The sequence below is a fragment of the Perca flavescens genome, chromosome 1, assembly GCF_004354835.1.
Source record: "Perca flavescens isolate YP-PL-M2 chromosome 1, PFLA_1.0, whole genome shotgun sequence".
Taxonomy (NCBI): domain Eukaryota; kingdom Metazoa; phylum Chordata; class Actinopteri; order Perciformes; family Percidae; genus Perca; species Perca flavescens.
This window is the reverse complement of record NC_041331.1, coordinates 28,468,283-28,493,509: the sequence shown is the minus strand read 5'-3', so window position 1 is coordinate 28,493,509 and position 25,227 is coordinate 28,468,283. Positions and strand designations below refer to the sequence as shown.

General features: G+C 37.6%; 2 protein-coding genes across 2 annotated transcripts; one reads left to right on the top strand and one right to left on the bottom strand.

The window, feature by feature from the left end:
• Positions 1 to 859: 859 nt before the first annotated feature.
• LOC114552989 (globoside alpha-1,3-N-acetylgalactosaminyltransferase 1) lies at positions 860 to 13,711 on the bottom strand. Its single transcript, XM_028574117.1, has 11 exons — positions 13,335 to 13,711; positions 8,291 to 8,332; positions 8,123 to 8,173; positions 6,371 to 6,403; positions 5,881 to 6,015; positions 5,655 to 5,763; positions 2,594 to 2,707; positions 2,188 to 2,304; positions 1,861 to 1,994; positions 1,239 to 1,316; positions 860 to 1,007 (listed from the first exon to the last, which is right to left on the bottom strand). The coding sequence occupies exons 1-11, from the start codon at positions 13,439 to 13,441 to the stop codon at positions 860 to 862; spliced, it is 1,068 nt and encodes a 355-aa protein (XP_028429918.1). The 5' UTR covers positions 13,442 to 13,711.
• On the top strand, positions 13,329 to 24,460 carry ddx21 (DEAD (Asp-Glu-Ala-Asp) box helicase 21). The gene is made up of 16 exons (XM_028580149.1): positions 13,329 to 13,536; positions 15,373 to 15,600; positions 16,538 to 16,678; positions 17,191 to 17,266; positions 17,680 to 17,858; positions 17,980 to 18,097; positions 18,617 to 18,802; positions 18,992 to 19,137; positions 19,514 to 19,663; positions 19,913 to 20,074; positions 20,460 to 20,579; positions 20,911 to 20,984; positions 21,286 to 21,445; positions 22,246 to 22,380; positions 23,485 to 23,529; positions 23,721 to 24,460. The coding sequence occupies exons 1-16, from the start codon at positions 13,453 to 13,455 to the stop codon at positions 23,997 to 23,999; spliced, it is 2,283 nt and encodes a 760-aa protein (XP_028435950.1). The 5' UTR covers positions 13,329 to 13,452; the 3' UTR covers positions 24,000 to 24,460.
• The last annotated feature ends 767 nt before the right edge of the window (positions 24,461 to 25,227 follow it).

The window sequence follows — 25,227 nt, the reverse complement described above, 5'->3', positions numbered from 1 at the left end:
ACATTGCTCTTTATCATAACTCTTTAGTTAAGTCATTGATCAAATGGTGAACTGGGTCAAAAGTCATTGTGGATGACTTAAATTAAAGACCAGGTTCAAAGTAACTAGAAAGAAAGACGATCTTCACGACTATGCAAATTATAGTAGCCTGCTAAACCACCTTTACAATGACAACAGCATATCACAGCATAGAATATGGCCTACTTGTATTTGATGATACGAGCTCTCTGCATCAGCTGTGCTGCCTCATTGGTCAAATGGCAAGCAAACAGTAGATTTTTCTGCAGTGAGTACTGTTACTTTTAAATCTGTAAGTACATTTTCCTAATGATAGGCCTACTTATACACTTTTACTTATGTAACATTTTTGCAGGGCTTTTACTTTGTATTTTTACAGTGTTGTATTAGTAGGACTCCTTTTACTTAAAAATGATCTCAATACTTCTTCCCCACTGATAGATAGATATATTTGTCACCCTTCTGGCTGTTGTTGTATATGGTCATAGTCATATTTATATATATATATATATATATATATATATATATATATATATATATATATATATATATATATATATATATACATACACACACACACACACACACACACATATATATCTATGGTATATGGTGACATTTTTGCAAATGTTTCTTAAAAAATGAATGATCTCTGTCCACTGGAACTCTATGGCTTTTCATTTAAAACAGTTTATTTAAAACAATTATACTTATCAAACAGATGGAATTAGAAATAAAGGCCTGCCTCTATAAGCCTGCTTCAAATACAAGCCTGGGACCTTCTGAAGTTCAGGTAAATAAAGGCCCCGGTTTTTTATGCCCTGAATATCAGCGACTTGAATCACTGTCCACCATTGGGCCGCACTTCTGCATAGTTCTTGACCAACTGGGAGATCCTGACAACTTTAATGTCTTGTGGTATGCTATCATAATCTGACCACAGGTACTCTGGAGACAGCACCTTGGTTGGTTTGTTGTACAGCAGGTACCTGCATGGCAGAGAGACAGGCTGATAAGCTGTAAATCTTAGAAATACTGTAGATGAGAAAGAAGAAAAAACTTAACACATTCTTATTGATTAAGGTATTTTAAGAAAACAGGATTAGGAAATGTGACAAAGGCTGACAGATATAAAAGACTGGCAGGAAATGAGGAGCAGCTGTTTGGAAAGTTGAATCAAGGACAGCAGCAAAAACCACTACAGAAATGTCACACAATACTTGTTGAGGTGACTCTCTTCCTGCCACACAGCTTCAATCTCATTCTTGGCGTCCTCCTCCGACTGTGTGTAACAGTATCTGAGAAAAAAAAAAGAGGTAGAACTCTGAGACTCTGTTGCTTGTTTAATTTTATTTTTAAATGTGTTTGAGGAAACGAGTAATAAAAGAAAAAAAAACACTGGTAACTTTGTTGTGGCACTACAGTAATGTCAAAAACCAATAAGAAGCTTACATAGGTTCAAAAGACACAGATGCCAGAATGGTAACACTTTATAATAACCATCATTAAAAAATGATAAACTGATAAAACTTTAGTTAGGCCAATATGTACTGTTAACAAACAATGAAATAGTGATTTACAATGTTTACTTATAATTAGTAATGTTATACTTTATGTTAACATTATAAATTATATATATTATATATACATATATATACATTATATATATACACATTATAAATTATATATATATATATATATATATATATATATATATACACACATTATAAATTATATATATATATATATATATATATATATATATAATATATATATATATATATATATATATATATATATATATATATATATATATATATATATATATATAGTTATGGTTACTTGACAAGCTTGTACATGTCCTCCAGGTATCCACCCCAGACAGCAGCAGTGTAATAATAGTCTCCTTCATCATAAGGAATGAAGGCCTTGGATTTAGGCCGACGCTCATACGGGAATTGATCCCTCTGTGTATTCTGAGTAAATAAAATGGAAAATAAGGGTTATAAGGGTGAGGGGCTATGGCTGATACTTGTGACATCGGTTAATGCTGTGGCTGATCAGAAAATGATCGAGAAATACATGACATGACATTATTAATACAACATAAGAAAATACTTTTTAACTCAAAATTAAAATACTATACTACTATAGGAACAAGAGTAAAACCTTGTAGTAGCCACGGTGAAGCACAGCCGACAGCTGACTGAGAGACTCTGCTCCAAAACGGCTGTGGAAGACACTGTCGATGTCCATCATATAAAGATAGTCTGCTTCATTACGGATCTGAAAACATTACAGTTGAGATGTGAGACTGAATGCACCACGGAGAGACTCAACTGGATGATCAATAAATAATATTTCAAAGTACTATTTTTGAGTTTTTGTGCACCTCAGTGAGAGAAATGACAGCTGTTCATGAATCCATTTGTTGTTGTTTTTCTTTGTAAGAGATATGTTGACTAACAAGTTAAAACTATGCTAATTTTTAAGCATCAGCAATTGTAACCAAATGAAAAAGCCACTAGCTTTCGTTATGTGTATGGCCAACAGTATTTTGTGTTTTGATACTTACCTGTTTGTCAATAGTGATAGTGGTCCATTTCATCCTGCCAAGTACTACTTCCTGCCAGCGTTTGGCACTAGGGATGGTGACAACTGAAATTGTCCGGCCCTTACCCAGTTTAATCTGCCCAGTCAAATAAAAAAAGAAAACAAATTAATTACAAATATCTTCTCGTAACATCCGATCACAATATATAAATATAAAATAATTGAAGTCTTTAGGAAAATAAGTTTCAGTTATGTCTTGCCACATTAATTTGTGGCGCAAAATAAGATGTTATGGCAAAATAATGTGTAAAGTGGAGAAAAAGTGTGTGCAAAGTGTACACGACAAAGAAAAGCGCTGATATTAAGCAAAGTAAAATTCTAAATGTGACCTTTTCCTTATTTACCTGTGTCTTCTGTGTCTTTTCTGACTTTTTTCTTTTTTACTCTTTTCTTAAGCTGCAGTGCATTGAGCTCTTGTGGTATTATTTGTTGATGAACTTCTTCATTGGGATAATGAACATGGTCAGTGCCTTACTGTGCACACCTGTTCAAGGTTCATTTTATCTTTATTATCCCTAAGGGGCAATGTGTTTTACAGGCAGCAGTTACCACATAAACATCATACAAAAAAAAAAAAAAAAAAAACTATATTAAAATCCAATGAAGTTACTCAAAAGGCCAATGGCGTGGCCGGGTTGGCTCAACTTGCTCAGTGGGTAGAGCAGGTGCACATATACTGAGGTTATTGCCTCGATGCAGAGGTCCAGGGTTCAAATCCGACCTGGCAGCAGGCAAAAATCCCTCCAGAATGTGGAGGAAAACAAAAGACAGGAATACTAAAACTGGAAACATAGAGAGAACGGGGTAGACTCCACAAACGACCACGAAACAGGATACAATGACCTGGGGCCTGTTGCACAAAAAATGCTGGAAACCTCATATAAAACATATCCAAGCAAAACTGTCTAGAAGTATTTCAGTTTTGGCTAAAGCAAAGCACAGTTTAGACAACAAATCACTTCACATTTTTTATTGTTCAATGGTGTTACCGTATGTAAATTACTGTGTAGAGGTTTGGGGTAACACATATCACAATTCATTGAAATCGTTAATTATACTTAAAAAAAGAGCAATAAGAATAATTCATAACACTGGATATTTGGAACACACCAATTCACTATTTTTACAGTCTAAAGCATTAAAATTACTTGACCTAGTTGAATTTCAAAAAGCTGGGTTACACTTTACTTTAAGTTTTCTACATAAGAGTGACATGACACTGTCATGAACGTGTCATAAAACATTATAAACAAGTCATAAACGTTTATGACATAACTCTTTTTTAGTAAGTGTCATTCGGTTTTGTCATGACACGTTATGGTTATGGTTATGGTTAGGGTTAGGGTTCATATGTCATGACTGTGTCATGTGAGTGTGATGTATTCATGACAGTGTCATGTCACTCTTATGTAGAAAACTTAAAGTAAAGTGTTACCAAAAGCTGTAATCATGTTCAAAGCGAGAAACAATTTATTGCCTGGCAACATACAGAAAATATTTTCTGAAAAGAGAGGGGGGCTACGACTTAAGGGGAAAGTCAAATTTTAAGACTCCCAGTTTTCGCACTATAAGGAAAAGTTTCTGTCTATCTGTCAGCGGCACTAAATTATGGAATACACTAAGTAATGAATTAAAGCAATGTCCAAACATATTCCAATTTAAAAAGATGTTCAAAGAAACTATATTCCAGAGGTACAGATAAATACAGCGCAATTAATTAATAATTTGGGTTTACATTGAACAATGTGTAGTATGTGTATAATTATTGTTTATAGGTAAATATATGAATTTCCATTGATTAAATTTTTTTTTTATCTCTGTTGACTTATTATTTTGTAGCTAACACATTTAATAGGAAAGAAAGGGTATAAAGGGGTAGGAGTACATACGTTTTACTGCTTCCTACTCCTTTTTGAATGTGTAAATAGAGGTCTTTAAGTACTGGAAATTATGGAGTTTTATTTTTGTTTAACTGTTTCTTTTTACATTACTATTTTCTTTGGATGTTGTATTGTATTTACATGTTCAAAATAAAAGATAAAGAAAGAAAGAAAGAAAGGATAAGGGATTAAGCCGGGATATTCAGGTTATCCTGGATGAATTTAGCTTTGACTTGGTTGCACAAAAGCAGGTTGAATTAAACCCAGCCAAGTAGCCTAACCATGGAGATTTATTATTTGCAGCTAGCCTGCTCCAGAGCAGGCTAACAGGCAGGCTAAGATTAATCCTGCAGTCTTATGTGTTAAATCAGCTGCCGCTCTGATCCGAAATAAACATGTTTAACAGTTATTCCGTTGTCTTCTGAATGTGTTCTGCTTCATTTTATTAACATGCATTACGTGTCACTATTCCTGTCACGAGTTTGATTTAAATCCTACTATTGCAGTTGTTTAGATGGTAAGAAATGGTTGCACAGGCTACCGCAAGGTCAGCTTTTCATCAATAACAGTAAGATATTTATGCTGCTGCACAACCTCAACAGCCTGATCATTAAACGCCACAGGAGAGAAGGATTCTTTTTTAAATCAATTGTCATCTCTTTAGTTCTTGACACATTCATATTTGCTAGTTTATTGAGCTAAGAGGAATAAACCGCGCAGGCCATGTTCATTGCATATACATTATCAGGCTGTTGATGTTCAACTATTTTGAAGGTTCAAGGCTGTCAGTAGGCCTACATCTAGGCTGTTCCTGTTCAGGTGAATCATGTTGCGTTCTGCACTATTGTGTGTCTCGACCACTGTCCGAGGTGCTGATCCTCAGACCCCTTCACTACGGTGGTCAAAAGGCTGTCAAACACACTGTAAATGTTTCATGAAAAGAGTGCAGCTGACTCGAGTTTCGTGAGCACAAAAAATCCTAATACACCATCCCCTTTCGTCTTCTTTGCTGTTTAAAGAATAAGCAATCAACAAAAGAGAGTTACAATGTTATTTAGCAGCATTTATTGTGGAATGGGTATCAGTTAAGCTGTGTGGCATGCACAAAACTACTTCTATACATATTAATAAACAACAACTCACTTTGGGGACATCTTGTTCGTTGTCTGTGAAGATGTAGTAAGTGACCCTGAAGTCAACAAGAAAATACTTTTCACCTGACTCCAGGAAGCCCTTCAGGAAACGTGTGTATCTGCCAGAAGGATTATCAATGAAGACAAGAAAAGACAACAATGATTCAAAGAATAAGTGGTATTTATGTGAGGTAGCTTCAAATTTCCAGGTGTACTGGAATATCCTGTGTACCTACTTGCCAACAGCAAACACCACCACAGCAACTCGTGGGTCCATTTTCTTATAGATTGCATCGATAACCACTGGATCAAAGGTTCCCTCCCAAACTAGAGGAGCATTCCAGTTTGTCACAGAGTTCACATCAGTGCGTCTGGGGAGAACAGAAAAATTGTGGATTCAAACTTTATTTAGCAATTTTCCTGTCAGCTATGATAAGTAGTTTGGCTCTGTCTGATTGAAGTTGTGGCACTCACAAGACGATTCTAAAATAAATTATGACTTCTCATCTCAGCATATACACAGTTCCCTAAACAAGGACACAATGGCAGGTTTCACTTGAAGTGCCTTCAAAGATGTACATTAAATAACTAAATAATTACACAAAATGACAGGACATTTAAATGAAGTGAAGTCTTTATGATAAGAGTGGTAAAAGGGAGATAAAAGGTTGTCATGTATAGATTATGCACAGCAGAATAATGTGATATCTGGTTTTAATAGCTTACCCATTCTGTGTGCTTGGCTGAGCATATTTCAGTCTGGGAAAAAAGAGCAAGATTTAAATCAAATGCATCTCAAGGTCAAGGTCAAGGTCAAGGTAAACTTTATTATCCCACAAGGGGAAATTCATGTGGTCATTCATTTTGCACTCTTGTCACGACATATTCTCTAAACATATAGACACCACAGACAGACCAATAAACATGTATACAACAAAAAAGTAACAGTACAATGGGAATGACAAAAACAGAAGTCAACAATCACAGTACAAAGAATAAACAATACTATAATATACTACTAAAAATATACAAAAATAACTAGGAGTGGTTGTCAAAAAAGGAAAATTGAATCTAAAATCCAGTTAAAGTGCCAGTGCAGGATCAAAGTACTTGCGATGTGCATGGTCATTATACAGTCTGATCGCTGTAGGCACAAATGATTTATTGTACCTTTCCGTTTTAATTCTCTGTTGTAAAATTCTACCAGTTGACCTATTGCTTCTCACGAATTTATGATGAAGAGGGTGAGTGGGGTCATTAAGGACTTGGTCGGTCTTTTTTAGGATAAGTTCATTGTACAGCTGAGTTGCTGACACCTGATCAAGTCCTATGACCCCACCGGCCATCTTGATCATACGCTGCAGTCTCTTTTGGTCCTTAACATGCATGTTACCAAACACGCAGATAAGGCCAAAAGACAGAACACTCTGGAGAATACTTTTATAAAACATTACAAGGATGTGTCTGTCTAGTCTGAAAGTGTTTAGTTTCCTAAGGAAAAACATCCGCTGGTGCATTTTCTTAGTTTTATTCAATGCACAGTCATTAAAAATTAATTTAGAGTCAATTTCAACTCCCAAATATTTGTAGGTTGAGACTCTCTCTACAAGTTCACCATTGATCTTAGAAGGGGGGACTATAATTCTGTTTTTGCTAAAATCTATGACCATCTCTTTTGTTTTCTTCACATTTATTTCAAGAAAATTGTCAGAGCACCACTGAGTGAAACCCTGTAGTTCCCTCTGGAATTCATTCACAGAAGAAATGTCAGATTTTAAAAACCAACCAATGCTGTATCGTCAGCATATTTAAAATAAGTGTAAGCTGAAGAGGAGGCCTGACAATTATTAGTGTACAATGTATATAAAATAGGCGACAGAACGCACCCTTGTGGTGCCCCTGTATTTATAGTTTTTAAAGATGATATGCGTGAATTAAATCTGACTTGCTGACTGCGATCCGTCAAGAAGTTATAGATCCAAATAATCAATTGGGGATTTACTCCCAAATGCACCAATTTTTCCACCAGCAGGTGGGGTTGGATTGTATTAAAAGCGCTGCTAAAGTCCATGAACACAATCTTTACCAGGCTCTTAGCATGCTCAAGGTGCTCATGAATGCTGTTAATCAACAATAGCAGCGCATCCTCAACACCTCTCTCTGCACGATAAGCAAATTGATTTTGGTCTAAAAGAGGTGAGAGCTTATGAAGAAGTTCCTTTAGAATTATTTTTTCTAAGAGAAAATGCAGGGGTAAATACATAAATATAACAAGTAACAACCCATACAACGAAGACAGACAACAATAACAACAGAGGAACGTGGTGTCCTAAAAGGTAAATGCACTATTAGACCCCTCTCAGTTTGCTTACAAGCAAGAGATCGCGTCAAGTGTTCTGCAACAGGGTGAGGATGTGACCCAGAGTCGAAGGAAGAGTAAATAAAAAGCTATTTGAACCAGCTGTTCCTGATTCTCACCCAGTTTGCATTGTTAGGTCTTCCATCCTCCAGCCATTGTCTGGGCAAACTCTTTAAAAGAAAACACACAATATTTATTTCTAATATGACAGGATTTAACTAATAATGCTTTACTTAAAGGTTAGTTTCATGCTCTGATACATCCTTTCTGTCTTACAGCGACCTCACCTGAAGGATGGGGTGCTATGTCCTAAATAGATGTAGATGCCCCTGTGAAGACACACAGATACGAGTTAACAGCCAGTAAAAAGGAATACAGTGGTATTTACAAGGTTTCCACATGAGAGTGTAAAGGTCAGGAATAAAAAATGAAAATACATGTAAGGACAACAGAAAATGAAGATTGAATACTGCAGTTGGCTAGCAGTGGGCTAGCCACACACATAGCTAAATTCAGTTCAATCATCATTGTCCCTGACATGAAATTGTGCTTGCAGCCATGTGACTAAACTAAATAATGATAACAGTAAACAGCACAACAGCAAAGTTATGGATGATAATTCAATCTAAAACTTTTAATCAATTATTGTATTGCATGCACTTGTTGAAGAAGCATATATGTGTGAAATTTTAGCTTAATTCTAGCATAAAATTTAGCACAAACCAGTGTAAAAGACCAAGTAAGTCTGGTCCAAGTAAGTCCAAGTAAGTCCGAGTATATTGTGTCGTTAATCGGTCTCATTGTGAAGTCAGACATTTTGAAACACACAGTTGGCTCTGAGTAGCAGTTGTACTTTTTTTGCTGATGTTAACATCACTCTCCCAGAGAACCTTGTACATGAGCTATAAAAATAAAACTTTTACAGGTTAACATCAACAGGTATACAAGTCCCCCTTCATGACCTGAGCAAAACCACCATGTTCATTTATGTGTAGAGAAGACTGAACTGCAGTGTGAAACGTAAGAGACAATCCACACTCAAAGTCAATATAATAAATATACATTTGTAGCCTAAAAACACTGATATCACTGGTGGTACAAAATAATTTTCAGTGTATTTTACACTTGCATCTTTTCCTCCAACATTTTGTGCAACTACATCATTTTGTTGATGTTTAATGTTTTCGCTTTTATTCTCTTTGTAATAAACCTTACAGGTTTAGTATGTAAATACATGCAGCTATTAATCTTTAAAAATCTTATGCCAAAAAGAAAAAAAAACATGTCCTGGTAAAATATATTACAATAATTTCCATGAGTCATATTTACAAACTTTATTACCTGTAAAAGCCTTTACCATGCACAATCTAGCTATAAGATATTAAAAAAGACATTTATAATTTTGGAAATGTAGTCTTTTTCCCTGTTTAGGTTTACCTTTTATTCATTTAATAACAAGTTTTAGTGTAGTAAAGAAGAAAATCAGTTAAAAGTCTTACCCAAAAAAGACGAGAAGACTGGCAAGACTGACCAAAATATAGATCCTGGAAATGTAGCAGAACATATCCACTCTCTGGATAGTTAATATTAACTGTAACTGTAACTGTAACTGCAACACTACTGAACATCAGAAAAACAAGATAACAGAGACTAAACTAAACTAAGAGCCTATGTAACCTAACAAAGGCAGCGCATTAGGTATTTCCAAAACCTACTACGGCACAGGTGAAATTTCTACTGAGCGTGAAAAAAGATCAAACAGGGTCTAAAAAAAGAGACAGAGGGGAGAGGGAGGGAGCGCAGTGTTGGACTGACATCCTCACCATCATGTATAGCTGCATAAAATGGCAAGTAAATGATTGAAGGACGAAGCCTTTAAAGAAATATGTGCAATAAGAAGAAAGAAAAGAGATACTGTTGTTTGTTGGAGCATCCTCTTTTAGTTGGTGTACAGGAAGCCAGTATCAACCATATTCAACTGAACAGTGTCAAAAACCTGCTTTTCTGCATCTTATATTTGACAGGGAAGTCTGAGTTTGACCTGTTGTGTTCTCTCACCTTATACAGCCCTTGTAGCCTACAGCACAAGCAGATAAGGAAACAGAAGATGTGTAAAAACCCCACAGGTCCCAGCCATTTAGAATAGAATGCCTTTTATTGTCACTATACACATGTACAATGAGATTAAAAGCAACTCCTTTCCCAGTGCCAACATGTACGTAAAATAAATATAACAACATGGAATAAAATAAATAGTGCAAAAAAAGGGGCTAAGGTGCATAGTTCTGAGACGCTACACATATAAAAAAATAGATATGGTTTTATCTACAGTGTGGGTTATTGCACATTATTTTAATATTGCCTAATAGTGGTGATCATATTCAATGATTAATAGATATTGGACAATGATAGTAATGATATTGCATAGTATACAGATATTGCACAGTAATGGAATTGCACAGTATTATCAATAGTATTAAATATTAAATATTGCACAGTAGGTGGGTAGAAGAAAGACTGGGGGTTGGGGGGTTAGACTGTGAAGTCAGTACATGTGTGACTTGAAAGTGGTTATGGCTTTTGGAAAAAAACTGTTCTTGAATCTCCTTGTTCTGATGCACCTGTAGCGCCTCCCTGAGTGCAACAGGTTAAACAGATCAAAGCCAGGGTGGGAGCTAGTCCTTGGTGATGTTTTTTGCTCTGCTGAGGCAGCGGGAGGTGTAAATGTCCATCAGGGAGGGGAGAGGGCAGTCAATGATCTTCTGCACTGCCTTTACTACTCTAACATTTGATGTTCTTTCAGCCATGCTAATATTGTAAAGGAAACTTGTGGATTTTGAACAAGTTCAGTTACATCAAGTTAGTGTTTCTGAGCTATAATAAGTTACAAGCTCGGCAGGTCAATATATCAGCCTATAGAACGTCTCATTCAGACCCGAAGCATACATTGCCTAAATCAAATCTCATCTCTGATCAAATGAAAAATTTAAATTGGAAACAAGCTCAGAGAATATAGCTTGCATTTTGATGATGCACGCGGTGTGCTTGTGACCCTCTTGCCCGTCGCACAGCTTCAAATTAATGGCTGAATAAGTCTGAGTTTCTATACAACAATAGGCTTCATATCTTACTGTGACATTTTAATTTGTCATAGTAGGAAAAACAGTCTTAATAACACATTCAAGCTAGATTTTCCTTATAAATATTGTCATGAGCACCAAGAACAAGACTGTTTTAGTAAATTATTTGATTGTTTGTGTTGTCTTTAGAGTAGGTGCAGCTAAACCTGATAACAAACCAGCAAGAGGGATGTTAGATACATACATACAAGCTGTTCACAAAATCAGCAGTAACGCCCGATAATATATTGCATCTAGAACAGTGACCCTGCAGGAAAACTTAAAAGGTTCCTTTTTTGATTCAATACTAGGGTAACTTGTGGCCATAGTATTGTTGTAATGCTTTACACTGCCAGGTGCTCCTGTTGTTTTGGCAATCCTGCATGATGTATTTTTAATTGTGATGGACAGGGATTTATAGTGGTGGGGTGGAGCACTGGGTTCATTCTTACCCTAAAATGTTCTTTGTAAAGAGCTGGCTAAACGTTTCTCAAAGGGCTAAAAACAGCTGGCAGTCATGAGTTTATGCATTCTTGAGTTCTTTCACAGTTTAGCTTTTATGACAGGGAGTATATTTTCATGTTCTGTCTGTGAAAAACACATGGGTCTCTATTAGAGTTGTGTGATCTCCCGATTCGATTCGATTCGATTACGATTATCATGTCAGCAATTCAATTCCACTTGATATCTCGATGTCAGCAATTCAATTCCACTTGATATCTCGATGCATCACGATGCATCACGATGCGTCACGATGTGTCACGATGCGTCACGATGCGTCACGATGCGTCAAATAAATTTTTCTATTAAAGTGATATAAGATATTTAATTCATAGCTTTTCAAGCTTCAAAAACAAAACATTCTGCAGTGCTCTAATACTAAATAAATTGGATACATAAAACTACAGCACTGAGCACATGGCACTTCCTGAATGTGCAAAACATAACACAATATGTAAACAGAAATGTTTTTAGGCCTACATTAAATTGTAAACAGAAATAATCGATTATGAGCCTGCCGATTAGCATCGTCTATGTCCACGATTCGATGCATCAACAGTCTACCTTTTCTGCTAAACAGTAAATATTTTATGACAGCTTTAAACATTGCCATCAAGGTGCTGATACCTGAAATAGAATATGACCGGACCTAGATCTCTGTGTGGTGCTGCATGTTTGTCACTGTGTCCAGTTCCGTGTTTGTTCTCTCACAAGTTTCAGCAGTGCTGGGCTGGGCCTATCACTCAAGATTTTATTTTAATACCTATAACCTATTCATTCAAAAAATCATCGGCTGCCCACTGCCCAGCCTGGAAAACATTGCTACCTCCTGCTGCCTTAGGAGAACCAAGGCCATCACCACAGACCCCTCAGACCCTGCTTACCCCCTATTTGATCTGTTGCCCTCGGGGAGACGCTACAGGTCAATCAAATCGCACACCAGCAGGCTGAAAAACAGCACTCACTTTGTCCATGACACTCATGGACACTGTCATAAGCCCTCACTCCACATTTTTTTAATAACTACAGACATTTTTTACCTTTTAGATTTTATGGATATATATTTAAATACATACGCAAATAATAAATATTTTTTATATTATGTTGGTAGATACTATTTTAAATGAGAGCATATTGCGCGCTGAGCTTGTTCTTGTCCTTGTCTGGACAATCGTTCCTTGTTTTCTTGTTGTTTGTTTTTTTGTGTGGTGCAAGGGTGGCTCTATGAGAGCACCCTAAATTTCGTTGTACCTTCACAGTGCAATTTAAAGGCTATTCTATTCTATTTTATTCTATTCTATTCTATTCCATTCATGTGAGAAGTCCACACCTGTGCCGTCTAGCCCAAGTCTCAGTCTATGATAAAAATGATATTAGGACAATATTCAATTCTCTGCAATTTCTTGTCAGAATATGTGCAACCATTATAACATACGTTTTTATATATATATATATATATATATATATATATATATATATATATATATATATATATATATATATATATAAATACAGGCTAATATCAACATCTCATTTGATAACACATAACAACGATTATCTGTCCTTGATTTACTGTTTTTAATTAGTTCTTGTACAGGCTGTGTCAGAGCTGTCAACGCTGATGTGCTGATTGTCTTTATGCATGTTTATCTTAAAATCAAATGAACAATTTGCTTGTCACTGCTGTTATGTGTGGCTCGTGAACACCTACTGTTTGGTGAACACACTTCCTCGCGAGTTGAGTCGCGCAGCTTTGCGCGTTCCTTTCCATCCGCGTGCCCGTGTGTTAGCCTGTGTGTCTACACTGAGGGATTCCATCAAGAAGAGAAATGCCGTCAAAAATCATATTTGATACCGAAGATCAAGCCATGGAGGACGATGTGGACACTGTCGCGGAGGCTAAACCCCTAAAGGTGAGCAGCGTGTGTCGTGTCGCCCTGGATAGACTTAAATATCCACCTAGCTTTAGTGCGGCGTCTCCATGTTTGACAACATGTGGCTGAGCCTTTAATACAGCCATGGCTGAAAGTGCTAGCACTCGGCTAACCGGCCAGCTAACTGTTAGGAGACCAACGAAGAGGTTTATGGAGTAACACTAGTAGTGAATTGTTATTAACATAGCGTTCAGCGGTGTGAATTAAGAAAGTCAACATTAGCATAACTTAGCCTAGCTAGAAGTTCACATGGCATGCCCGTGTGTTAGTGAGCTTCACGGGTGGACAACGTGGAAGGCTTTAACACAGGCTACTGCTTACATCCGTATGTTAAATGCAAGATATCCTGTATTTAGAAAGAGAACTCAAGGGCACATCTCCTGAAATGTGTTTACTGGTGAACTCCCTTGACAAAGGAAGTTCTCTTTTTTGTAAGAAGTAAAAGGTACAAAAAAAAACTAATGTATGCTATCTAGGCTATATACGCTGTGGACGCGACCTGATGACGTTTTATACAGCTGAGCTCGTCAGCTGGTAGTCTGTTATTCAACTATACAAAACAACCTGCTCCTAATAGTACAAACAACAATGTAACTTCATGATAACCGCTAGCCTGCTACTAATGCTTGTTATTGTTGATTAATTATATGTTTTCACGAAACATTCCCAACTCAAGCTCCACTTACTTACATTAAGATGAACGTTTAATTGGGATTGTTTGGTCGAACTACTAGATAATGAACCTGATGCTAAACTAATATTTATTATGTGGTGTTGAACTGAAACGTTTAATTTAATTATAAACAAACAATAATTTAGATTCACTTCAAAAATGATTTATTTATTATAATATTTATATTTAGTTTTCCAAATAATTATAAAAAATAAAATGGTGTTCTTAAACCACTTGGGAATATTATACATAGTGATGGGCAGACAAAGCGTTATGAAGCTTTGGGGCTTTCTTTCTGTGCTGTGCTGTGCTGAAAAAAAGATTCCAAGCTTTGGGGCAGCAAGCACAGTCCCATCTGTCAGCCAAAGCACCTCACTGACTCATAGACAGTAGACACACGTGTGCAGTGAAAGTTCAGCAAGCCTGCATGTTATTATTCAATATGTAATGCTCTTGTTCAGAGGTGCTGCCACCTGGTACAAAAAGCCTAGATATAAAATAATGTAGCTGATACTAACTATTAATGCTCCTTATTGGAGTATTTTAGCCCTAGTAGTGTCCACTGTGGGCTCATGTGTATTAACTTCATGGTTGATATTTATGTAACGTTTCATACAAGTCACAAAGTGATGTGTTGTGATGGGAGAATGACATTCATTAAATTAGCTTACTTTAGATTAGATTACTTGGTATCAGGTGAAATGTTCTCCTACTTTATGATTATGTCATTTTAGTGTACATTGCCATAGTTCTCAGTTATTCTCCTCTCTTTTTATCCCACTAATGTGCTGATTGCATAGTTTAGCTGAGTAATCAAACTGAATGAAGCGCTTTCTGAAGCTCCAATGACGTTTGAAACTTTAGAGGTCACGAGGTATAATTTATTTGAGACAGAGCCGACACAATGTAGTGAAACAAGCTTCGGAGCTTTGAAATCATCCACCCATATTTTAATTATACCTCACATAACCACAATTAAAAGTTGCTTGTCAGTGAAATTGCAATACCATGAGATAACTGCAAACTAGATTGAACTCAAGCTGCCAACATTTTTTTGTCTTAAAACGTTGAGGATCTGCACAGTATTTGGTTCAACTGAAACCTATTTGCCTTCATTGTTTGTTTGTTTTATTATTAAAAAGAACAAGACCAAGGAGGGCAAGAAACTGAAGAAGAAGCAGTTGCAGGACCAGGAAGAGCAAGAGGACCCGGACTGTGAACCTCCAGCACCGAAGAAGAAAAAGAAAAAAGACAAGCTGGCAGTGGACCAAGTGAACGGCAACATAGATGAGGCCACAGACATGAACGGCAACAGTAATGGTCTCGAAACACCAAAGAAGATTAAGAAAAAAGCCGAAGGAGACACAGAGGTCAGTGCTGTGTTGTTAGTCTGAATATGTAGTGACCCGTTTTCCATACGAAAAAGGCCTAGTCTTGGCACTGAATGGACAACAAACTAGATTTATTATCCATCAAGTTGTTCAGTGAGACATTGGAAAATCTGTCCTGCTACAGGGTTTCTGTGGGGGTTAGGGTTAAAAAGTCCAAAGTCTAGAATTTCAAAATACAAACTTTAGGCTTAGCTTAGGTTAAATTTGCATTTTAATGTCTTAGATCATATTAATGTAACACTACCTCTAATGCTCATTGAAATGCTCCACAACGCTTTTTAGAATTTTTTTTTTTTTTGTTTCCATTAGGGCTTTGACTCCGAACTTTGTTATTCGAATATCATTTGAATATTAAAAAAAAATAATGATATTCAAACGAATATTAGGCAGCGTTAATATTCAAACCTGTTATGGGCATTATTTTTTGTAAATGTGTTTGCTTGTAAACATTGTTTTCAATTCAGATTCCCAGGCTTTTTCATGCATTTCAACATGTAACTACACGTCGCGGCGACGAACGTCTCTCGGACGAATTGCACCACAATAAACGTATTGGATTATTAGCAGAGTGCGGGCATCTCATTCTTTTCAGTTGTATCAAGCCCCTTTTTGCCCTGCACCTCACCGGTGGCGATGTGCACACTACCACTACTGCTCTACGTTAAAAAATACACATTTCAAAATTACATTTTTTTTTTTCTCAAAATAAATACATTTACTTTGCAAGGCATTTTGGGACTGCATTCCCTGACTCTGTATGTTTTTCTTATTTAGTGTCGTGATATAGATCTTACATTTCATTCGTAATGGTATTAAAAAGGTTTTAAAAAAATCTTAATTTTGACTTGGTGAAACCTGCAGAACCCCTGTGGTAACATGTCTGTAACATCGTCTCTACTTTTCTTTTTGGGTTTAGAAAAAGAAGAAGAAGCAAAAGAAAGCAATCGAAGAGGCAGAATCCAACGGACATTCCACCCCAAACACCCCTGTCCAGACGCCCATCCAGACACCAGCACAGTCAAGTGAAGACTCTGCTAGTGACAGCGAAAAAGAACAGGTACAACTCGCAGACTGATTGTGCTCATTTCTTCCTCTCGGGATAACTTGACAGTGTGCTGTTACTTACTGAATGATAACTCTGCTTTGTGGAAATTAAGTGGTGAAGTATGAGTTCTGTTGGATAATTCAAGAGAAATCAAGGTGACCACCATGGAAGCGGTTTCTAAACCCTTCTTTCTAGGTGTTAATACATTTTGGTTATAATATATTACTGCATTTTATTTCGTTATATTGGAAAATGTCCATTCTGTAATATTTTATGGCTCACCTTTTGAGCTTAACTGATCCTGTAACTGTAGGATAAAAGTAGAGGCACAGCAATGTGGTTAAACTTTGTTCACAAGAATGGGCTGGCCTGCAAGATGTTGGAAATTAAATAATAATAAATTATGTTAAACAAAATAACCACAAAGATAACTTCAAAGCAACTACTTTTGCCTGTTTTCAAGTTTCATGAATTATATACACTTGAATTATTCCATTTAATTTATAGACTGTTAATTTGTTTAGGAGGAGACACCAGAGCAAAAGGAAGGGGCCTTCTCCAACTTCAGGATCTCCCAATTCACCATTGATAAACTAAAAGGTAAACATCATACTTACATTTTCATTCCTTAGTTACTTCCACTGTTGCTTGACAACAGAAGTGTACAGGTACACGTCCGAAATCAGACTATGCTTGCCGCTCTGCCAAAAAAAAAGAAGCTGCCCAGACTTTAACATATTTGATTTGTCTGAACAACTGCTTTTTTTATTGAATACACATGGTTTGATAATCTGACATTAAAACATTTAAATTAGAAATTTGGTGATCAACTTCATGGACTGAAATGCATTAATTCATGTTAACTCTTTTTGTACTTAAAATGCGCTCTGGACTGTTAACATAGGTTTGGCACTGTTGGGATGCTTTGGGGTTTGCTAAATAACAAATTTCCATGGATCTTCTTCTCCTTTTTCACTCTCTATCAACTCTCTCTCTATTTTTTTTCTTCTCAGCTCGGGGAGTCTCTTACCTGTTTGACATTCAGGTGAAGACATTTAATTCTGTATACGATGGAGAGGACGTAATTGCCCAAGCCCGAACAGGAACGGGAAAGACTTTTTCATTTGCCATCCCTTTGGTGGAGAAGCTCCAGAGGGAGACAGTGCAGTTCGCCAGAGGCCGCGCTCCCAAGGTGCACACTCGTACACTTTCACACCGATAACTTAAAACTAGCATCAGTCAGAGTCCCAGTATCAGTTTGTTCTCTGAGTATGTTTGTTGTACGACTTAGTCTTGTTCCTGTCTGTCTGTAGATACTGGTATTAACGCCAACCAGAGAGTTAGCTATCCAGGTCGCAAAGGACTTCAAAGACATCACCAAGAAACTGTCTCTCACCTGTTTCTATGGAGGCAGCTCATACAATCCACAGCGTAAGTCTTGTGCAACACATAAATATCTGTTAAAGGGATACGCCACCTTTTGTTGAAATAGGGCTTATCACGGTCTACCCTGGCTGTAGATAGGTGGGCCAACGCATTTTTTGTAAGTAATTAGGTTTTTTTTTTTTTTTTTTTTTTGGCTCACTTTTACTCACAACATGCTAACCGGCAACATAGGATTCCATTCACTAAGTTAACTAGTGGCGGCGCTGCAAGTGTTGCACCGGACTAAAGCAATGTATGCACACAGTGCGTTGGCCCACCTATCTACAGCTAGGGGGGATCATGATAAGCCCTATTTTAACAAACGGTGGCATATCCCTTTAAATAGAAGTAATTCTGAAATGGTTCAAATCATTGAAATAGTCCATTTATTTTCATTGATGGGTTCTTTATGTTTTATGTTATTTAAATATATATAACGTTTTTTTAATGTGGTTTCTGTGTTCTGTTTTAACAACTTTAATTCATTAAAATAAAATATCTTTCCACTCCTCTACTCTTGTCTAGTCGAAGCTATCCGTAATGGTATCGATATTTTGGTCGGCACCCCTGGTCGCATCAAAGACCACCTCCAGAACAATAAACTGGACCTCTCTAAACTGAAACACGTTGTTCTGGATGAAGTAGACCAAATGTTGGACATGGGATTTGCAGAACAGGTTGAAGAGATTTTGTCTTCATCATATCAGAAAGGTAACTAAATTAATTTGGTGTGTATGTTTTTGAAAGTGTTAAGTGACACTCGTTTTGGGTCAAGGATCTATAGGTGTTCTTGTTTTCAATGTGTATAAGGTGGAGTGTTAACATTCTGGTGTGTGTATCATATATGTGAAAGTAGATTCAAAGATTGGTATAGGAATGTGTGCTTGTGCTCTTCTCCAGACTCTGACTCCAACCCACAGACTCTTCTGTTTTCGGCCACCTGCCCCCCCTGGGTCTACGAGGTTGCCAAGAAATACATGAGACCTGAGTGCAAACATGTTGATCTGATTGGCAAGAAAACACAGAAAGCTGCAACAACTGTAGAAGTAAGTGTGTGTGTGTGTGTGTGTGTGTGTGTGCGTGTGCGTGTGCGCGTGTGCGTGTGCGTGCGCGTGTGTGCAGAGGTGATGGGTGCAATTTTTTGTTAGAGTTACAGCTTTCTTAGTTCTTAGATCTCTCAAAGTTGCCTATAAGCAGGGACAGTTATAGCAATTGAGACAGAAAAATACACTCACAGTATTTCCATCAGGATAATCCAGGAAGTTCGTTTGGAGTAAAAACTGCAGTATTTATCATCATGAACATCAGTGGAATTGTAATCCAGGACAAGTTAAAAATCTGCCAGCTGGATTCATGAAAATGTCTGTCCTCACTCCCTGGTTTTTCCTCTCCTTCTGTTTCTCGCTGTCATTTCCTCTGTAGCATCTGGCCATAGCGTGCCACTGGTCACAGCGTGCAGCCGTGATCGGAGATGTGATCCAGGTTTACAGCGGCAGCCATGGCAGAACCATCGTGTTCTGCGAGACAAAGAAAGAGGCCAATGAACTTTCCCTTAATGCATCAATCAAACAGGTAGACGCCCACACACTTAACATATGTTAACAGTTTATTAATAGGCCATTCACAAGGGTGGCAATACATTACATCTTTCATTTGTAAAATGATCTGAACTGTGTGATAAGGCAACACCAGTGCTGTTGGGTTAAAACTGATGTTGTTCTGCTTTTATTTTTGAGTGTTTAATGTGTCAGTTCAACAATACCATCAGAAAAAGAATGTGTGGTGTTCATTTCTTATTTCATTTTGTCTGTATGTTATCAGAGCACGCAGACCCTCCATGGTGATATTCCTCAGAAACAGAGAGAGATTACGCTGAAGAGCTTCAGGAATGGGGGTTTTGAGGTTCTGGTTGCCACCAATGTTGCAGCCCGTGGATTAGACATCCCTGAAGTCGACCTGGTGGTCCAGTGTTCTCCACCCAAGGTGTGATGCGTTGCCAGTGTTCAAGAAGAATTTCACCACCTGAGAGTATATCTTAGCGTTTATCGGACGTGCTATTTCGTTGCTGTGTAGATGTTATGTTTTAGATTCATAAATATGTTCAGATTTTAAGGTTCAGATTCCATTCACATAAGACAATACATGTAAAAAAAAAAAAATTGGCATTTGCACACTGAATTTAATTGAAAATGGATATTGGTGCAGTACACTTATGTGCACTGGTTGATTAATTAAAAATAGTGAAATAAACTTGGGGGATGAAGGTACTGCACACTTTGTCGTAAACAGTGTTGCATAAAATATGAATCATAAAGGCCTGTCACCTTTCGTTTTTCTCAAAATGTTTTGTGTCTGTGGTTGGTGTCAGGATGTGGAGTCATACATCCATCGTTCAGGACGTACGGGCAGAGCAGGCAGGACTGGAGTCTGCATCTGTTTCTACCAGAGGAAAGAGGAGGACCAGCTGCGCTACGTGGAAAACAAAGCAGTAGGTGCCCTTTTTAAATTCAGTCGAAGAAGAAAGTGGGGCAAAAAAGAGCGGCAACTTTAGTCTTTTGAGGAGAAAATATGAAAAATTGCTTTCAATGACATCTGTGCTACACATGGGATGGGAATGAACAGGAAGAAAGGGGCGAATAAATAGTGGTAAGACAGAAAAGAAGAGGAGTGAGAATGTTTCAGAACGAAAGCCACGTTAGCAGTCGGAAATAGTGCACAAATTGCACATTTTATTATCTATTCAGTCTGTGTGACTACTTCAAATGTTTCTATATTGAACATCAACCTACAGTAAATACATTTGATCATATTTATTCCAGGGTATCACATTCAGAAGAGTTGGTGTCCCCACCGCCAACGATATCATCAAGTCATCAAGCAAGGATGCTGTCAGGTAGGTAGAGAGAGAGAGCCAAGTGCAACCATTTATACTTTGTTTTGGAAGTATGAAACTATTGATTATTATTCAAAATGTTGTAATGCGTCAGCCACATCATTTGGTTAATAATGAGCATTACTGTTGTAGTTTGGGCAACTTGGTGTTTACAAGAGTTATAGGCTTTAAACTGTGGCCCCACGAAGCCTCTGCCCTGCTAAAAATCTCCTTAATCATGATTCCGCTCAATGTGAAACTAATTTCCCTACAGTAAGCAAAGTGTTGTATTGTTATGATTTTGTTTCTGTATGGTGTCCAGGTTTCTGGACTCTGTTCCAGCTGCAGCCATCGGGTACTTCAGATCGTCAGCTGAGAAGCTGATTGAGGAGAGAGGAGCAGTCGATGCACTAGCTGCTGCCCTGGCACATATTTCTGGAGCCACAAGTCTAGAGCAGAGGTCACTGCTCAACTCTGATGCTGTAAGTTTGGTTTTTATTATCGTCATAAACAATCTTTACATTACACGCTAATAAGTTAAGAAAAAAGGAAGAAGAAACCCAGAACAAAAGACACAAAAAGTTATACATACACACACACACTCAAAGTATAGCAACAAATCTGGACACAGTACTGTATAACAGCGGCCACTGCTCACCCTGAAAGCATTGCCAGTCAGTTAACCTCATGATTGTTTACACACACACCTGACAGGTTATCCCTGTTACACAATTAAACATGTTCCACTTGTTCTCCGTTTAGATTCCATCATGAATTTGTTGTGCTTTTAGGTGCTGTAAACCACAAATTCATTCGCCCCCGTATTGTCGCCCAAAAAATGAAAACCGGCAGCTGATTGGATGAACGCATTACGTGGGTCTGGCTGCTCCCAGATTTTACAACCGGCTTCGTTCGGAATATGATCTCATATTTTACGAAGATAGTTCAACGAGACGTGTTTCTGAAAACATTTTAAGCGAGAAATGGGCCGTGCAGTTGCTGAATCTGTGTTAATTTCAGATTGACAAAGGTCAGTTTTAAAAGATTTTAGTCAGATTTTGAGAGGTGTTAGTCAAGCTCATCCCGCTCATCATTTCCGGGTTAGCGCTCCACCAATCAGATTGGCAATTGAGTCCGACTGCCCGTCTTCCGATTCAACATGTCAAATCAGCCCAAATGAAGGCCGATGGCCCCTCCAACGGATGATGTCACGGAACACAGTCCAACGGCTGATTATCGGGTTGGTGTGTCGGGGCCTTGATGTTTCTGTTTGCTTTTGCAGGGTTACACCACTGTGCAGATGGTGTGTTCTCAGGAGATGCATAATCTGGGTTACGCCTGGAAATCCATCAAAGAACAACTTGGAGAAGAGTTTGAGAACCACATTCAGAGAATGACCTTCCTCAAAGGCAAAACGGTATGTAAACCATAGACTGTAAATAAATATGGACGACGCGTCTCCACTTCCTCCCATTGTACAAAAGTGAAACCAAAATGTCCCGGATACGGGCGCTGCCGCCAGCCAGAGTCTGTGCAGTAGTGATCGGGTGGTCCTGCCCATACACCTGCCCGACAAATCACGACTCAATCACAGCTGTCAATCATTACGTTTCACCCCGTTTTTATAGCATCAAATAACTAATAAAAAAAAAGAAACTTATCAGAAAAATGAACACTTGAACAAACATCTAAAATGACAGGAACTATCTTTGGGGGAAAATGTATTTGACGTGTACTTTGATTTTTAAGTTTGGCCCATGTCCAATCCACTAACATGGAGGGGTGGGGATTTATGAACTATACTGCAGCTGGCCACCAGGGGGCGATCAATACATTTGGCTTCACTTATACACTCTATGCATGAACCCCTGATGTAAACACACAAATATGTACATATGTGCTGCTCTGCTTTATAAACGTGTTTTAAGAAATTATATTTCCTGTTTTTGTATTCTAGTGTGGAAGTCATTGTGGAACTTCAGCTTGTCAGATTCTACTTTTTAAAGTTAAGAATAGGGGTTTGAGTAATCTCTGTACTAGGAACAGTATATTTGATTTGGTGTATACAGTTATAAAGTTGAGCATGGATGTAGGCCACAAATAATTGGGTCAGATGACAAAAAAAAAAAAAAAAAAAAAGAGTACCCTTGTTAGATCTCACTTGGATCAGTAATGTCTTGTGACAAATGACAAAAAAAGGCCCCCACAGTTTCTCATAACTGAAAGTAATAGACTTAGCAAATGGAAAAAGTAAATGAAAAAATAAGTGGTAAATCAAAATGCAAATTAAGGAAAGAACCCTTGTAATTTTTTTAAGAGACTAGACATAGTACACAACTAATTATTCACAGCAAAGCAGAAGTAAACAGCAAAACATCTGTTAGCAAAAAGTGTAGGTGTGACCCTGCCTGCTGTGGCTCTTATTCTGATAGCACAGCAGGTATGTACATAGACTGACTCCTCTCAAAAAGAGAGTGACACAGAAACACTCACCATCTCACCATTGTTGTGTTTATAACAGGGAGTTTGTTTTGATGTCCCAGCTGACAAAGTCAAGGAGATTCAGGTGAGAACAACTGCGAAAACTCGCATCTGGTCAAGATGCGGGGTGGACTGTTTAGTGTCTTCAAGATTAAATTTGTGATGATAAATAATCCAAAGTAAAATATGAATATTTTTTGCAGTGTTTCTTGTTGTAGTTGACAGACTGTGGCAGTCCTGCTAACACCCTTTTCACCCCACTTGATCCTTCAACAGGACAGCTGGAAGGACGGTCGCCGTTGGCAACTGACTGTAGCCACCGAGCTCCCAGAGCTGGAGGAGAAGCAGTTCAGTAACCGTGGCGACAGAGGCTTTGGCGGTGGTAGCCGCGGCGATAGAGGAGGAGGGTTCAGAGGTGGAAGGGGGCGGAGCTTTGGGGGAAATGGTGGCCGTAGTAACGGGTTCCGGAATGGTGGTGGCGGCGGCGGCGGTGGTGGCTATAGCAACAACAGAGGAGGACACAAACGCAACTTCAGTCAAGCTTTTGATTATTGAAGTGCCAACCTGTGGGCTGGCTTATAATCTGTCTCCATAGGCTGAATTGTAAGCTCTTATATATTCGAGTTTCATATACAGTACATGAAATGACCAATTGCATGTTATCTGATAAGTTGGATTCATGTCCAATTAGCCATTTCCTACTGGTTTAAGATCAGGTTTTCTGTGTATAGTATATTAAGACAGGACCACTGGCAGCCATATTTAAAGGCCTGATGTGTGCTTCTTTTAGGTGACACAGTAGTTGTTTCTGCTCTGCACCCAATGAGAGCAGTGATGAAACGGGTGTTAACCTTTAAAGTTTTGCTCAGTGTCCAATGGCTGCCTTACCCTCAGCTCAAACCTCTGTCCCCAAAGATGTATTGGATGATTGCGTTGCAATTGCCTCTATTTAATAACTGTGCCTAGTGCTTCCATTCATTTGAATGTAAAGACTAATTAAAAAAAGGTCAACTCAGGTTGTGTTTTTATTCTTTTAAAGGGGTGCTAAATAAGCATATATACAAGCACAAATGTTGTAAAGTATACATTTCAATGTCCGCAGCTTTTACGGTTACCTGGTAATTAACTTTTTCATTTCATCTGGCCTTCTAGAAGATTTAGTCTCAAGTGCATGACTGGATCCCAAACAATTCAGTGTTGTAAAGTTGAGACTGTCAGGAAAGTACACCAAACTGAGAACTATAAACTGGCCTGATTCCTGATGCAATTTATTTTTTGACCATAGAGTTAAATTAACATTTCTGTCAATTAGAAACAAAACATAAAAAAATCTAATTGTAGCATCCAGTCAAAGGACATAACATATACTTTTTACTCATGTAATGGGATGAGAAGATGAATATCAGTTGCTGATTATGATATATATATATTTCTGACATATGTAGTTTACAAAGAGATTGTCCACACATTGTGTTAATCAATTCAGTAGTTTTCCAGGGCGTTTACAATATTCTAACCCTTTGTAAAGTGCATTGTTACAAGTGGTATACATATTTACACTGATGCAATCTTAACACAATATTAAAAAGAAAACTGTAAATGACACCATAAACTATTCATAATATAAATAATGGGGTTTAACAATAAAATGTTAAAAGTATTTCTTAAAATATTTCAAGTTCAAATATCACATTTAAAATAAATCTTTGAAGGAAGGTACTGTTTTTTGTATTTGACTTTCTAACTTAACAAGGATCCTACCAGACAAGGAGCTCAGATATTC